Source organism: Stegastes partitus, unplaced genomic scaffold, assembly GCF_000690725.1.
Source record: "Stegastes partitus isolate 25-593 unplaced genomic scaffold, Stegastes_partitus-1.0.2 Scaffold1991, whole genome shotgun sequence".
NCBI classification, from domain to species: domain Eukaryota; kingdom Metazoa; phylum Chordata; class Actinopteri; family Pomacentridae; genus Stegastes; species Stegastes partitus.
Window position 1 is genome coordinate 47,024 of NW_007579722.1, and position 15,453 is coordinate 62,476.

Genomic DNA, 15,453 nt, shown 5'->3' on the forward strand with positions numbered 1-15,453 from the left:
TGACCTGTAAAAGACTGACTTGAATCCAGTAGAACATCTCCAGGGTATTTTAAAGAGAAAGAAGAAGCGACACAACCACTCCAGCAGAGAGAAGCTGAAAAAACAAACAGAACATCTCTCCAGAAATGTGTGCAGCATCCTGAGGAGAATCAAAAACAAAGGTCATGTGAGGTTAACGTCCTCAAACTAAAGGTGGACATATAAAGTATGTTATATTGAGTTCCTACTGTGGGGCCTGTGTTTTCATTGTAATTTAATTTGTCATACCTGCTGTTTAACTTCACAGTAATCCAACTGCAACAAGGTGGTACAGTTTTGAATCATTTGACAGGAGTGTACTCACTGTCATACTTTATACTGTAAATCATCTGAGTCATCTCTTTTGAACTAAAATAGACTGTTGAGTCACATGATGGGAAATACAGGAATGAATCTGTCATGTCTTTCAAACACATCTCCAGTTTTCAACACTGTTAAAAGCCTGCAGTGCTGAAGCCCAAGTCCCTGTGACTAGTAAACTGACTTACATGTAAAACTGGTGGAATGCCCCTTTAATGCTATTTCATGTCCCTGCAGACTCCATGAAACAGGACTCAGCAGCACCAACTTGGGACTCCTTCAGTGATTGGGTTAAAACTCTGAGTGGATGTGGAGCTGAGGAGGTTTCTGGACAAACTGTTGGCTTCCAAACTCCTCAGAGCTTCATATCAACGGACCATCTCCCTTCAAGGGAAACAGACGTTTGGGCCACTTTAAAACTGTCGGACAGCCGTCGTCTGCAGCTGACAATGAAGAGGAGCTGAGTGGACGACTCCGCTACATCCATGGGGTTGATATTGATTGACTCTGGACTGTTTTTCTACATGTCTGCTGACTCAGTGTGCGTCTGTAGTGAATAGGCTGGTCAAGGCTGGTGACAGATAATAGGGAATAATCTGATAGCTCTCACAAATATGGAATTAGAAAACAAGACATCACATTACGGATGCACTTTTGTTGCTCACAGTTCCCTAAAATTATTTCAGAATTTATAAATCAGCTTCTCTGGACGCATTTAGAGATGCTTTCAAACTCGGCGTACACCTGAACCATGTCTGTACTGAAGATGCAGTAGTGATGACTGAAGCAACCATTTGAGTTTCCTGAAAACCAACTCATCACCGTCAGTACCGGCTCTGGCCTCAGTGTGGACATGAGTTCTGGAACTTTAACCAAAACGTGTATTTTCCTCTCCGATGATTTGATTCGAAGGACAACTGGAGGTGAAATCACCCGGTATATATTCTTTCTCACGTCCCTTATTAGATTTATGATCCCCTTAATCATTCTTTGGTTCAGGTTTCTCGTTCCAATCCCCAGGTTGGGAGCCAGTAATCTGATGCATGATGAGGAGCATTATCACCCTGCTGAAGCTAACTGGGATGCTGCGTGCTACTATGCTAACATATTGCATCTGAGGCTGTAGGGACTTAGTTTTACAGGATTCAAATTTAGATCAGATGTGGAAAAGTCAGAGGATCACCAAAGTCAACACGGTTCATCCTGCAGGAAACAGGAATGTCTGAACCAGATTTCAGGAGTCCGTCCAGTAGCTGCTGAGGTATTTCTCTCCACACATCAATATCGACCTCATGTCGGTGTCGGAGGAAACATCAGGAGCTCACGAAAGTCTCCGGGATCCATCCTCAGGGGACCATGAATACCTGTAGAGAATTCAGTAGCTGTTGACATAAATGACAGAGAGGCTCTCCAGACACCATTAGCCGTCTGTCATTTATCCAAGAGTTGTTGGTTTAAAGGACGGCCTGGTAAAGGCAGCTGTAGAGCCACGAAGTGAAGAGAAGCACAACAAAAACTCATCACACATTAATTATACGTCGACCACAAAACCTGAAACTGTACAACTGTGACATTTACACTAACATTCATCAGTTTAGTTATTCTTGAACTCGACGTCTAGTTTTTTACAGCATGATTTGAAGGTCAGGGAAATCGAGTAAGTGCACCTTGGGTCAGAATTATTTTATCAAACATAGTTATTTTTATTTTGAATTATTCAAGGATTACTGTAAATCTGGAATCTGATTGGTTGGACTGGGTGGGTTAACTTTTAGACAGTTTAATGGGACACCTGAGCTGGCGTTAATGTGCCAGTAATAAACTGGTTTCTCTTTCCTGGTTTTAGAACTTGTGTGGATTATTCAACTTAAGGCTGAGCCCGTGGACCCTGAGCAATAGGAATGCTGCGATACAGTATGTTATGGTTTTGAAAACAGGAAAGTCAGACCAAAAATAGTTGTGTATAAATGAACAGCTGTTATTTTTAGTGTGCTTACAGATGGCATAACTTTTGTATGTTGGATCTGCAGAGGAAGCCACCTGACTTGACCCCGTAGCAGACGTTTCACCTGTCGGTTAGTAACTAAATCTTTAGCTCAGGTTTCATTTTGCTCACATGTACCTTCACTTGGATCAGCTGTTTGTGAGTTAATAGATTCAAAACGCCGTCATTGTTTTCTCTTGTACACTCCATGTAAATAATGTGTCACTGTTCTCGTCAACACGTGCTGATGTTTATTGCTGCTTTTGGGAAAAACCCTGTGACTGTAATGTGGACTTTTCTTATTTAAAGTGTTAAAAGATTCATTCATGTGTTGAGTTTCGTAAACAATAGCTGGAAATACAAACAGTTCAATAAAAACTAGATTTTCTTCCTTTTTTAAAAACAAAAACAAAACAAAACAAAAAAAAGCTCCTCTCAGGTTTTGTTTTCCAGCAGCAGCGTCACTGAAGTCAAAGAAAGAGCAGAGAGGTGAGTGAAACATGGAATGCATTTATTCATGTGTTAGAGAGATCAGCGTTAGAAAAATGGACAGTGGACAAAGGCAGTGCTTCCCCAGGAATGATTGTAATTTGTGGCGAGAAACAGATCGTAGCAAACTCACGACATTTTCTTGTACATTTGGGGGAAATACTTCAAGGTCATCACTCTGATGTTAAAACAAATACTGAGGTCTTAATCACAGGCAAAGTTCAGAACGTGGCCTCTTTACGCTCGACATTAACATGCAGGCAAAACAGGAGAACTCGTCTCACCTTGTTCTACATGTATCCTACTGAGATTCTGGACAAGATGCTCAAGTCCATACATGTCCTGTTCCTGGTAGGACTTTATTTAACCACTACAACAGAGCCAAATTCAAACCAAACTTCAGTTGAGTATAAACTACAGTTGAAGTCTTTGTGACTCCATGTGAACCTGAACTGATCCAAATGTTCTTTACTGTCTGTGTGTTTGAAAAGTGGAGCCAGAGACAAGAGGCACAAACAGGAGCACAAAGAGAAAAGCCAGCAGAAGGAAAGTCGAGGCCTGGACACAGGAAGACATTTGATTTCAAGGTGAGGATCACATCTAAGCCAGAGTGTACTGCAGTGTCTGAACGTGTGCCTGAAGCACCCAGAGTTGAATCAGAACAAGTGTTTCTGGACAGTTTAAACAGCAACGATGTCACAACCACAGCTGATGAGGAGTGAGCTGCAGTCATAAAGGATTTTATGGAGAATGAAATCGTCATCACTGAATTTTTCAGTTTGAACGGTTCGTCCACAAGGCTCAGGTTTCCTGATGCTTTTTCTTTGAAATTTTACACCAGAATACTCAGTAAAATCCAGTTGTGACATCCGACACTCTGTCTGTTGAGCTGCTGCACACTTAGATGTATTTTAACAACGTTCACAGCTCAGTATAAATTGGTCTGGAGGAAATACTGGATGGGAAACTTTGAGCCTTCATGCAATTAGGCTGATGCAATGACACTGTCTATTGGATTTTGGTTCAGTTGGTCTTTGGTGGGTGAGAGGGAGGCGTCCTTGTTTTGGGGCTTTTCAGGCACTTTTCTGTATCATTACGTGGCAAGTTTTCAGAAAACTCTTCCTTCCACAGTCATAACTAGAACTTGGAAGTTGAGGTGAACTCTATTTACAGCTCGGTAGCTTGTAATGACTACGACTCCAATATTGTTTCTGCTCCAGGTTTTTGCAATATTTACCACAACCTGTTTCACAATTAAACGAACAGAGATAATTAGGCCTAATTAAGTGCATTAATATCACATTTTGTGTCAGCACTTCCCAGCCGTGTACAACAGTAATTCATCGTCAGACGTCATGTCAGTGAACTTTACTTGAACCCACATAAATGAATCCACATTCAAGGATCTGGACGTGTTCTTTGTGAGCTGCTGATGTTGTTGCTGCTGCAGTGACACTCCATAGAAAAGGATCGAACAGCCTCCCGCAGCACAATAATGTCTTCTGGCAGCTGCAGTCACATACAAACAAGTTAAACTAGTGCTACTGTCTGCAGCAGGGAGGGAGAAAACAATCGAGGCTCCTGTAAAATTCATTTGAAGACTTTTATTCCCTTTAAAGGACTTTTTGAGGAAACTGAATTTAGTGCTTTTGGAGACTTGCAGACACCCTGAGCTGCTTGAAGCAAATCAGTGGTGGGAAGCTGAGCGCTTATTAAAGGATGACAGTTGCGTCCAGTCGTTGTTGCTGTAGACGGATGTGTTGATTCATTACCGTATAAAACCAACGTCAGACATGCAAACCTTCACAGGAAGAGCTGACTTGATGATTTGCAGATCAAGATTGTGGAGACTGAACTGAATTCACATTTAGTTCTGCTATAACGTCCTCTGTCTGTCTAATGTCTCCATGACGACATCCAGTTTGGACTTTCATGATGAAAATCGTTCATTTCAGCCAGATTTCGCCGGTTTGAACCCAGACGTGCAGCCATCGTTTGACCTGCACAGCATCAAATCAGAACTTTCCGTCTTTGCCGTCACAGACCTTCAGCACATCCTGGCCACTTTGACTCTATTGATTTTTAAGCCTGCGTTCCTGCATGTTAATGCCGTCTACAAAGGCGATCAGCAACTCTTCAACAAGACGGATGTTCATGCTGTCAGACAATCTAAGTCACCTTTTTCTGTGGGGAGCATCAAAGGGAAGAGAGAGAGCTCAGGAACAAACGCAGCAGCCTCGGGGAGAGAACGCGGTGTGACGTCACGACAGATTGTCTATTGTTTCATATGTACACGTCAGAGGAGACCTGGGTTTTCCTTCGTCGCTTAGTTTGCGTGGTTTATTGCTTCTCTGAACGACCTCACATGCCCGAGCCACTGAAGGAGACACTGTTCTTTCAAAAATAAACTTTTACATTCCAGCAGGGATATCACTGTCGGCTGCACGTACTGTACTTGCTGTATAGAAAATATTCAGTGAATGTTCCAGTTAAAGGCTGAGTACCAGTGCATTGTACAGAGTTGACGACACGCTCGATAGCTTCTCACACAGCAGGAAAATGTCCAATCGACACCAAATTTCAAGGAATCAAATGACATTTTGAAACAAACAGCCTGATGGAATGATTTATTTCTTAAAGATAACGTCAATGAAGAATGTGTGAAACTACCTTGGGATTCACTGCATTGGCAAATTACTGAAAAGATCAAATTCGAAGACGTTGAAGATGGCATGGCTGAGTTTGTGGAGGAGATTTTTTTGCAGCGCTGATCTGCTCCGAAACAGCAGCAACGTGTGGAGTTGTATCTCAGCAGTTGCATAATTGATTCACATTTTCTGCTTTGCTTGATGAACACAGACAGAAACTAATCACGGAGCTGCTCTAGACGAAAAAACCCGACCGAGGTTTAATGTTGAGAGCGACGTTTGGTCTCAAAGTCAGACGTTTTTGGACCTTTCTCATTAGCTTTACTAATTTAAATCACACATAATGAGAAGAAAAGAGGAATCACTACATAAACAAATCAACGAGGTCTCGAGTTACATTCGGTTGGAAAGACAAAAGGTAAAATAAAAAAAAACGTATTAGCAAATATTGGACTTAATTACGAGTGGAATAATCTGACACTCATGCAGCACTGCCTCACGGTGAGAGCCGACGACTCCTTGTGCAAGTTTTTTTTTTTGCCCTGTAAGAACCACATGAAGACAATGTAAACAGCAGGTTTAAGTCGGAGAGGGATCACCAGCTAGCTGTTAAGATGGAAGCGACACACCAGTGAGACTTCAGTGTAATCATCAGGAATGCATAATTACAGAGGAATTAAAAGTTTTCTGGTTTGGGGAGGCAGCTTTGAACAAAAAAATAAGTCCTACTTTTCGGCAATTAAACCCTGTTAAAGTAGTATTAAGGCCTCATAGTTAGACTTGCAGAAATGTTACAGAAAACAGAATTCCTTGGAAAACAACCGGATGTGATCATTTAGTATGATTTTTTTTCTGCATAGGGTTCAATGCAAAACTTCCCTGCCCATCGAGGAACTGAAAGCCAGCAAGAACAAAAACTTATCGACAAAAGAAGAACAAAAGGACAGTTGAGAAAACCCGCGTTGAATGCCCTGCAGTCAGAACCTGGTGCAGTGCGCCCAGACGCCATCTGTGTCAGGTAGCTGGTGCATTCGTCCCTTTGTGTGCAGTGCGAAGCCCCGGGCCCCGTCACTTAGACATGCTCTGCAGCATGGCCGTGGCGTAGGTGGGTCGCGCCTGCCGGCTCTCGATGGCGCTGCGGAGGTACTGGTTGCCGCCGCAGCGGTCCCAGATCTCCTCAAACTGCCGGGGGAGGATCTCGGCGCCCCTCTTCCTCGACAGGCCCGTCTCCTCCAGACTCAGCTCGCACATCTCCATGTCGTCCTTCCCTGTGAGAGGAGACACGGCCGGCATTTAACTCTGAATCTAGGAAACCACGAATCGACACTTTATGATGTGAACTGAAGCCACGTTTGCTTAAAAACCACGAGCCACCTGCTGAACATGTACAGTCGTCCTCAAATGTATTCGTACCCTTCTATTAAAGGAAAAGAAAAGATTAACAATAGTCACTCAAATAATTAGAAACTGAAAAAGTAACAATAAATAAAAATTTAATAAATTATAATTTAGTGAAATAAGACATTGCTTTTGAATTGTGGTTGAGAAGAATAATTTAAAAAAAAAACAAAAAAAACAAAACAGAACTGTGCTGGACAAATCAGAGCATTTTGCTGATCAAAATCAAAACACCTGTCAACAGGTGCAGAAGTCTGACGGAGAGTTACAGAAAACCTTGATTGGCTCAAAGAGTTGTTCAATTAAATATTAGTTTACGGGTCCCATCATGCTTGTTTGCTTGTTTTTTTTTTTTTTTTAATACTTCTGTTGAACCACAATTCAAAAGCAATGTCATGATTTTCATTAAATTTTTATTCATTCTTACTTTCGTCAATTTCAACTTATTCCAGTGACGGCTGGTTTTTCCTTCTTTAACGGGAGGGTGTGAATACATTTGAGGACGACTGTAGCAAACACTGGAGTGTTGTTAACCTGTTTTTAAAGATAACTTCACGTTCAAAGTATTTGTTTGTGTAGTGCAGGACAGCCATGTTTATATATGACTGATTTCACTGGATGAACTACGGGCAAGTCCTTCTGGGAAGTCTGCAGATATTCAGACTCACAGAAAGGGCCCATAATAGCATCAAAAAGTGCCTCTCTCACTTCCTTTACTTTTTGAGATGTTAGCGTGCTCATATACTTTAGTTATCGTGCTAACAGTTACATGGTTATGTGTGATATGTTGAGATATTTGACGTAGAAGTCTAATATAAGGAGATAAATGCTCGGAATAGTCGAGCAAAACAAAAGACTCACAGTAAATACCAGTTTCTGTTGTTGTCCCACTAGACGTATCACAGTTAAACAAGTAAATACAATTTATTCCAGACTGATTTAGTATAATCGGAAGATGACGGTTTAAATGTCACAGGCTGATTGATGATTTTTTTTAATACTTTGTCTGGATAAAACCTGCAAAACAGGAGCAGCTAAACTTGAGCAGACAACATATTTCATCCTCTGAACACTTTCAATGGTTGAAATTTACATTCAGTCCGTAAAACACACAACATCTGAAGCCGTAAAGGCAATAACAAGAAACAGCAGTGTGTTATCCAAGTGTCGCATGAGGCAGTTACTCACCCACATACTGCTGCTGCAAAACACCAGCGATTTCACTACAATATGAGCTTTTGGAGACCCGACGACCACACAGTGTTTAAATCACGGCGTGCAGCGACGTGGTTTCATAAACCCAGAGCTCACAAATGTTCCTCAACCCACAGATGACTGCGAGTCAAATAAAGTGGAGAGAAACGCTGGTAGGAGTCGTGATGTTTGAACTCATCGACACTCACACATATGTTCAGACAGATGGGCGATCAAAACAACTGCTTTTCTGTGTGTGTGCTTTTTAAAGTGTTGTTTTGTCTCATCATTCGGTACAATCTGGGATTTTACAGCTTCTTTTCACACTTTTACTATTTTCGTTTAATTTAACCGTCTGTGGGAGAAAGCTGCGAAGTCTATCTTTAAGTGTCAATTTGATTCACAGTATGTATAAAACCAGGAGGATATTAAGTGTGAAATACAAAATAAAAACTTTACACATCTAAAAAAATACAGTATAACTTAATAATATAATTTACAGTCCTGTTTACAGCCAGTGTGTAATTCTCCTTTTCTTTTAACGGAATAGTTCAACATTTCAGGTCATATACGTGTGTGAGTGAAATGAGAAGATTCATATAAATCTGATGTGTGTTCAGTACGAAGCTGAACTCATGATGGTTAGCCTAGCTTAGCATAAAGTAGTACGGAAGCAGGGAAAAACCACTAGCCGTTTGTTTATTTATATATGATTTTATATAAGTACAGCTGTGTTTTCTAAATTGTCGTCTATTACCTGTTCATTAAGTGTTTATATACTGTTTTTAAATGCTAAATGGGGTAACTTTAGGTGGTAAAATCTCTCATTTTTGCACAGAAATTAAAAAGATAAAATTAGTGGCGGTGAAAAACCCTCACAGCATTTAAAGTCCAAAAATAAATGATGTATCTTAAGTTTACTTTTAGTTTGAGTTTAATCTGCAACAACCGGTGACTTGATCAGTTTTAGTTGAACTTGCATTGAATGAATTTTCCTGTTTGTAGTTTTGTGATGGTGGTTAGAAAACTGTGGCGAAAAAGACATTTATGACTAACTCCAAATATATACAGTAGACATTAATGCGTTAATTTCAATAGATTAATGACATAAAAGAAGATAAGTTGAAAAAAATAACACATGTAATCACACCTGTCTCGGTTCCCTAATTTCTGGCAAACTGGTAATACTGATGCTCACACTCCAGCTGGTAGGTGGCGCTAATGCACCTAAAGTTCCTTTATCAGCCCTGAAGAAGATGCACACTGAGTAACTTCAGCACACAAGAAAGTTTGGTGAGCAGTGATGGAAGATGAGAACGCATTGTTTGGCTTGTTGGGCGGAAAGTTTATTCTTATCAAAGCCAATGCTGCGTGTCCACAGGGGCGAGTGTGCCAAAATTTGCATAAAATTGAAGTCAACACTACTTTATGCAAACGAGCTTGCAGGCGACGCTATGCATCGTCGCTAGAAACTCCCTGCGTCGCTCCAGAACACTGGTTTCAGATAGACAATGAATGGGAAGCGAAAACTAGACTGACCCTGTGGAGCATGAAGCAGCTTGGATAAGAGCATGGTTGTGGGCGAATTGTGCAACAAAGACAAAAAGTCTCAAAATGTTGAATATAATAGCTGCCATTGCAATTTCAGTTTGCACTTATCTGTACATGTAGTGGACAGCTGAAAAATGTACCGATAAATATAGATGAAATTGATTTGTTTTTCTAATATGTGTATGTTTCCACTTCAGGAAGCAGACAGTTTAGCTTTAAGGCTAGCTATGGAGCCATACATTAACTGGTTTTATTTCTTCACTTGTGAGGTTTACTGATAAATACGTAGGTTTTTAAATTATATACATACATTCTGTGGGTAGTCATAAATACAAAGTAAATGCTTGGCTGTAACTTCATATCTGACTTACTATGTAGTTCCTACATCGTGTCTTCACAGGCTAGTTTGACATCAGATAATGCTGAAGGGTGAAGCAGCGGAAATATCTACTGAATGTATCGAGTCAATAGCGTGAATGTGCTGCTCATGACTGTAAAGTTCGGATGAGCGCTGACAAGAACCCACTTCCAGCATCCTCACAGGAGAACTTAACTAATCCTGGTCGATGATTCATACCAGGCGTCCAGCACAGGGCTCCTAAAAAATAAATGCCTCTCAGTTTTTACAGCTGCCCTGCGGAGGACGACCTGACTGAGCATTATGAGCAGAGATCATCAATCTGCTGCACTCGCACAAAGTCACAGTCCTGGACGCTGATTAAAGTCGACCAATGAAGTGCCACTGTTGATTTCCTCTGTTTCTGTGGCTGTCAGGGTATCGACTCATTGATTTTCTCTTCCTCACTCCAAGCCACCGTCCCTCCTTTCCCCCTTTCATTTGATCTCCTCTTGCTTGTTTCTATCTGTCCTTCCTCCAGTGGAAATCTTCACCCATAACTCAGCACGACTAATTTATCAGCTTTGGAAATGGGATCTCTGCTCCTACCGTCTCTCTCTGTTTATTCATCCTCTTTCCTTTCCTTCTCCTCATCCCTTAATCTGTCATCAGTCCTTCCTTTCCTTCCCTAATGCCTACTCCTTCCATATTTTATTGTTTTACTACATTCTTGTTTTCTTTATTCCGTCCTTGACTTTGTTTATCCTCCCACACATTTGCTGTCCGTCCTTTCTAACCTCCACATCTTCTTCCCTTTCTTTCTTCAGGCTGCCAGTCAAACCTGTCTGTTTATATTAAACCCTGCTTCCCTCCACCTTGGCTCTCTGTGTGGTACTGACCTGCCACCAGCAGGATGGGTTGTTTATCTGGATGCAGCTCCATCTGTCTGGCGATCCAGGGTCCGTCGAAGTGAGCGTACCACCAGCCCTTCTTCTTGTTCTGGGGGTCTTTGTACTGGTCGCCCGGCCGGATGAACGGGATGCGGAAGTAGCGCTGCTGCCGGTTCATCGCCACCTCATATTGCCGCGCCGGAATGGGCGGGGCTGGGTTCTGCTGGGCTGTTGATTGGACGGAGAAACAGTTAGGGGTCTTTTACGGATGATTGCAACCAATTAGCAGTCAGCGTCTGTGTTCACATGCAGCTTGGGAAGCAGCTGATGGGAAATGTACGTTTGAACTGCTTGTCAACCTGTGTATTGAGTTATGACAGTACGGAGACTTGGGATGCCAATAATAAACATTTATTCAATAATCAGTAAGTCGTTAAAACAAATGAGGCGCCATGGACGCAAATTCTGAGACCCAGAGGCGGCTTCGTTACGTTAGCCGCTCAGCTGTAAGAGCGCATTTTAATCTTGAATATGTGAGCGCTAGCTGGAAGCTGTTAACGCCACAGAGGTCTTGGTCATGGTGGTCGTTGTAAGATAAACCTAAAGGATGCTCTCTGCTTCCATCACAAAACTACCCAAAGTCCATGTGGCTGCTCCTCAGGACGCTACAGAATTACACAACGCCAACAAACTGCAGTCTTTCAAGGTTTTAAACGATCCACCTAGTGGCTCAAACAGGTACAGTGCTGCCCGTTTATTATCATACCCTCGGTCCAGAATGGAATTATGACTATATCCAGGATATTCCAATAAGTGGGCTTCAAGATTAGCCTATCGAAGTGTCTGCAGCAATAGAGCACTGAGACAATTATGTCTGTGTGACGAAAAACGGGAGTTTATACGTAAAGCCAAAACGGGAATGTTTTCACAAGATCAAAGGGACAGTCTGAAGATCAAGGTTTTGCTTCAGTGAAATTTCACCTTTGCCGGTATGAAAAGCCACCCTGTCAATAAGAGTTATTTTCTTTAATCAGAGGGTATACAGAGGATTAACTTATCAGGATTAACTGACCGGGGTGTGATCATCTGCCACGCATGACCAACACTCGGCTCCTGAACCATAACAATCAGCCGACTACGACTTTAAACAGACTAAAGTTTCACCTGGAATCGATTTTGGGGAATTTCGTCATGACAAAAACCAGGATCATGACATTATTCTAGAACAATAAACAGACTGTTTTACTAGAGGTTATATAGGGAATGCTTCAGGACTTCAATGTTTTATGATTATAAACGGCATGTTCTATAAAGCAGTATGACATTAAGTGGGCAGCACTGTACTACAGCTAATGTACTTGACATTTTCTTACATGAATGTCCTTTGTCTTCTGCTTCATCATTTAATACAGATTTCGTCTGTTAATTATTAACTACTACTAACTGATTAACAATGCTGCCAGGTGGTAACTTTCGGACGGGCTAGCTGCTTTCTCCTATTTCCGGTCTGTATCAAAATAACGCGCTACTGTAGCTTCAGGTTTACCTACAGACATGAGAGTGGCATTTGTCTTGACAGAAGACTCTTGACAAGCAAGTGTGACCTTCCTAACTATCAAACTTTGTCTTTAAAATGAAAGTTCAACGTATGGTTGATCGCCATTGATTTGGCAAGTTGGGAAAAAACTTGGTGTCATTCTGCTGACGAGGTGAATGCAGCGTTACCCTGAGCATCATGTACTTGTAGATGTTTTGAGATGTTTGTGGTTTCTCCTGCAGCTCCAGTATATCAGAGATTAATAGAATATAGTTTGTGTGTTGTGTTTTGTTTTGCCTCGGTGTACGCAGCATCAGTATCAAACAGCAGCACAGTAACCTCAGAGCGCTTTGAAGCTCCATTTGTACTATTTCTACATTTATTAATACACAGGTGAGAGCAGTGGGATAAGACTCGTGTGAAATGAGAAAACATAAACTAAACATGGAACAAAGAATCCCAATCATGAAGAAACCAAGCTGAGAAATGGATTCTCCTCAACATCCATTCAGTGGGTACATTTCCCATTAACCCGCTGCATGTAAACATGACGGCCCGCTCCGCTGCGCTCGCATCGGCTCTGAATAATGAAGCCGTTCCCTGGCCTCCATATTTAAGTGTCGTCAGTGAGGCCTGCTGTTAGAGCTGGAGGAGGGTCAGCGGAGATCACAGCAGTGCTGATGACAGAGGGAGGAAATCAGCGAGATACGAAGCACAGCAGATGTTTATGAAGGGGTTTGCCAACACGTGTGAAACATAAAACGGACTTCATTTGCATCTCTCTACAAAGTGGAGCGTAAAGGAAGAAACTACAGAGACTGAAGAAGCTTCTCTACTTCATAAAGGAAGATTGAATCAGCACCCAGACAAGGCGTTCATTTCGCCAAGTCATCTTCAGCTTTTAAATCAAGAAACATATGAAAGACGTCCCTTGTTTCCAATAAGGTCCAGCTTGTGTTGAAATAAACTGCCTTTTGTATTCCATTTTTCACAAGCTGAGCAGTGGAAACAAGACATTTGGATCTTCTTTCACGTGTTAAAAACAGTTTATTGATTCCAAGATTTAAACACCTTGTTAAAATGAGTTTTTCCCTCAAACAAATGAGACGGACCATCTGTTTCAAAGCCACACGTCATTTTACCGTCACCCACAAAATGTGCCCTCCAACCACCTTCACAAAAAGGCGAGAAAATTGAAACAGAATCCCGCCAACAAACTTCACCTCCCAGCGTCAGCAACATTTAGAAGGAAAAATAAAAATCCCTTCAACCTCACCAACAAAAATACCCCAAAATCAGCCCTTTTGTTTAGAAAAAGAAGCATAAATGGAGAAGTATTCTTCAGAGACACTTGAACTTAACTCTCTGCTGCATTCACTGATTACTGCTTGTCGTACTTCCTGGCTTGCTGCTACAAAAGTGCCTGAGGTGACTCAATGAGGGGTCGAGAGGTGCATTCAGGCTTCAAGGCTGACGGAAACATGGGGTATAGATACCAAACACTGACGCAAACCGCGGCTGAGACACCAACAAGTCAAGTAAGTGATTTCACCTCGGGTTTCTCGATTTCCTCTGATGTCTCTTTGCCGACAACAAACTAACAGCAGGACTTTAAACTTTCACTGAGCCGACGCTGGCCTTTAACATGTTATTTAATAGCATCCACTCAGAAGCGTTGCAACGCTGAAGTTCAACCTCCTGATGGAAATGGAAAATGACAGAAAGCCTGTAAAACCTTCATCTGTTTGGTGACGCATTAGTAGATCAATTGTTTCTCATCAAGCCTCAGAGTATGTTGGGGTTCAGAGGGTCTGTTCATCCAAATCACAGAAAACCATCAAGCACCACCAGGTAGATACATGAGTCTGGCTATTAGCATCCAAGCTAACTCGTCTGAGAGCTGGGAGGTTTGGTGGCCTGGTCTTCCTGTTGTGGGAACAAAATGTCAGACTGGATAAACTTTGCAGTGCAGAAAGAGTAGAAATTGAAATCCCCTTTTGAGCAGCTAGCATGTTAGCTGTTAGCTCACCAGTTACAATCATGTGTTATCAATTCAAGCTTCTAGCTCTACAGTGAGCTATTTTGTGGTGTTACTGGGCTTTATGGTCCAGGTTGGGTGACTACCTGGGGGACAATGTGGACTTCATGGGCTCCAGAGGCCACGGCTTTAAGCATCTCTACTGATTTAGTAACACACTCAACCTCAGCTATCTTTTTTTTTTTTTTTTTAATTGCCAAAACTAAACTATCAACCACAGACAGAAATTGTCAAAACAGAAAGAAGAATTTTCAACTTTCCCACCGTGTTTAAACTCATTTTGTGTCATTTTGTTCCATCTTGAAAACTAACCAGATCTAAGCTTAACATTGTGTGATTCCAGCAAAATCACTTTATTCACTTTTAAATTCACACAAAAAAAGTTTGCATCCGATTCTGTAAAAAAAAAAAACTACATTCTGCACAAGTCATAGGTGACTCAGTTTTGACAGTGATGTGATAAAAATGACTTTTCATCAGCCCTACTGCAGCAAGTGTTTACACAGAGCTGATAAGAGACCACTAAGACGAGAAACTAATTAAATATTAATAGTAAAATATCTATAGTATGTACAATCATGACTTTTTTCAGTAACAGAATTGTGGGGTCAATTGTTGCAGAGCTGCCTTGTGTCAAAGTCTACGTTCAAGACCGTTTCTCTCTTTATTCCTCTCACATGGAACATAGAAAGTGTTCAGATTTATCTATTCACGTTTATTACAGCTTTTAATATTTGGTGAGGATGCAGCTAACCATTATTTTTATTGTCGATTATTCTGTCAGTTATGCTCTCAAATAAGTTGTTTTTTAAATTCGAGGAAAGAAACCAGAAAATATTCAAATGAAGAAGCTGGAATCCTGAGATTTTCATGTCTTTCTTAATCTTAATTGATTCTTACATGTAGGTTAACGGGTGACATTTACCTCGACAGCCTTTGTGTGTCTCAGCAGTGAAGATGCTAAATTCTTACCAAACACATCTAAAGACTATTTCAGTGGTGAATGGAAGTAATTTGTGATCTGGATTCAACAATTCTACAATTTCAT

General features: G+C 41.3%; 1 protein-coding gene across 1 annotated transcript in view; it reads right to left on the minus strand.

Annotated features, from left to right (window-relative positions):
- Window positions 1-2,813: 2,813 nt before the first annotated feature.
- Window positions 2,814-15,453, minus strand: part of LOC103373476 (unconventional myosin-VI-like) — a 51,859-nt gene continuing 39,219 nt past the window's right edge. Inside the window, exons 9-10 of the mRNA XM_008303365.1 lie at window positions 10,840-11,058; window positions 2,814-6,728 (exon numbers count right to left, since the gene is read on the minus strand). Coding sequence (XP_008301587.1) covers window positions 6,529-6,728; window positions 10,840-11,058 — 419 coding nt within the window. The 3' untranslated portion in view covers window positions 2,814-6,528. The remainder of the gene's footprint in view (window positions 6,729-10,839; window positions 11,059-15,453) is intronic.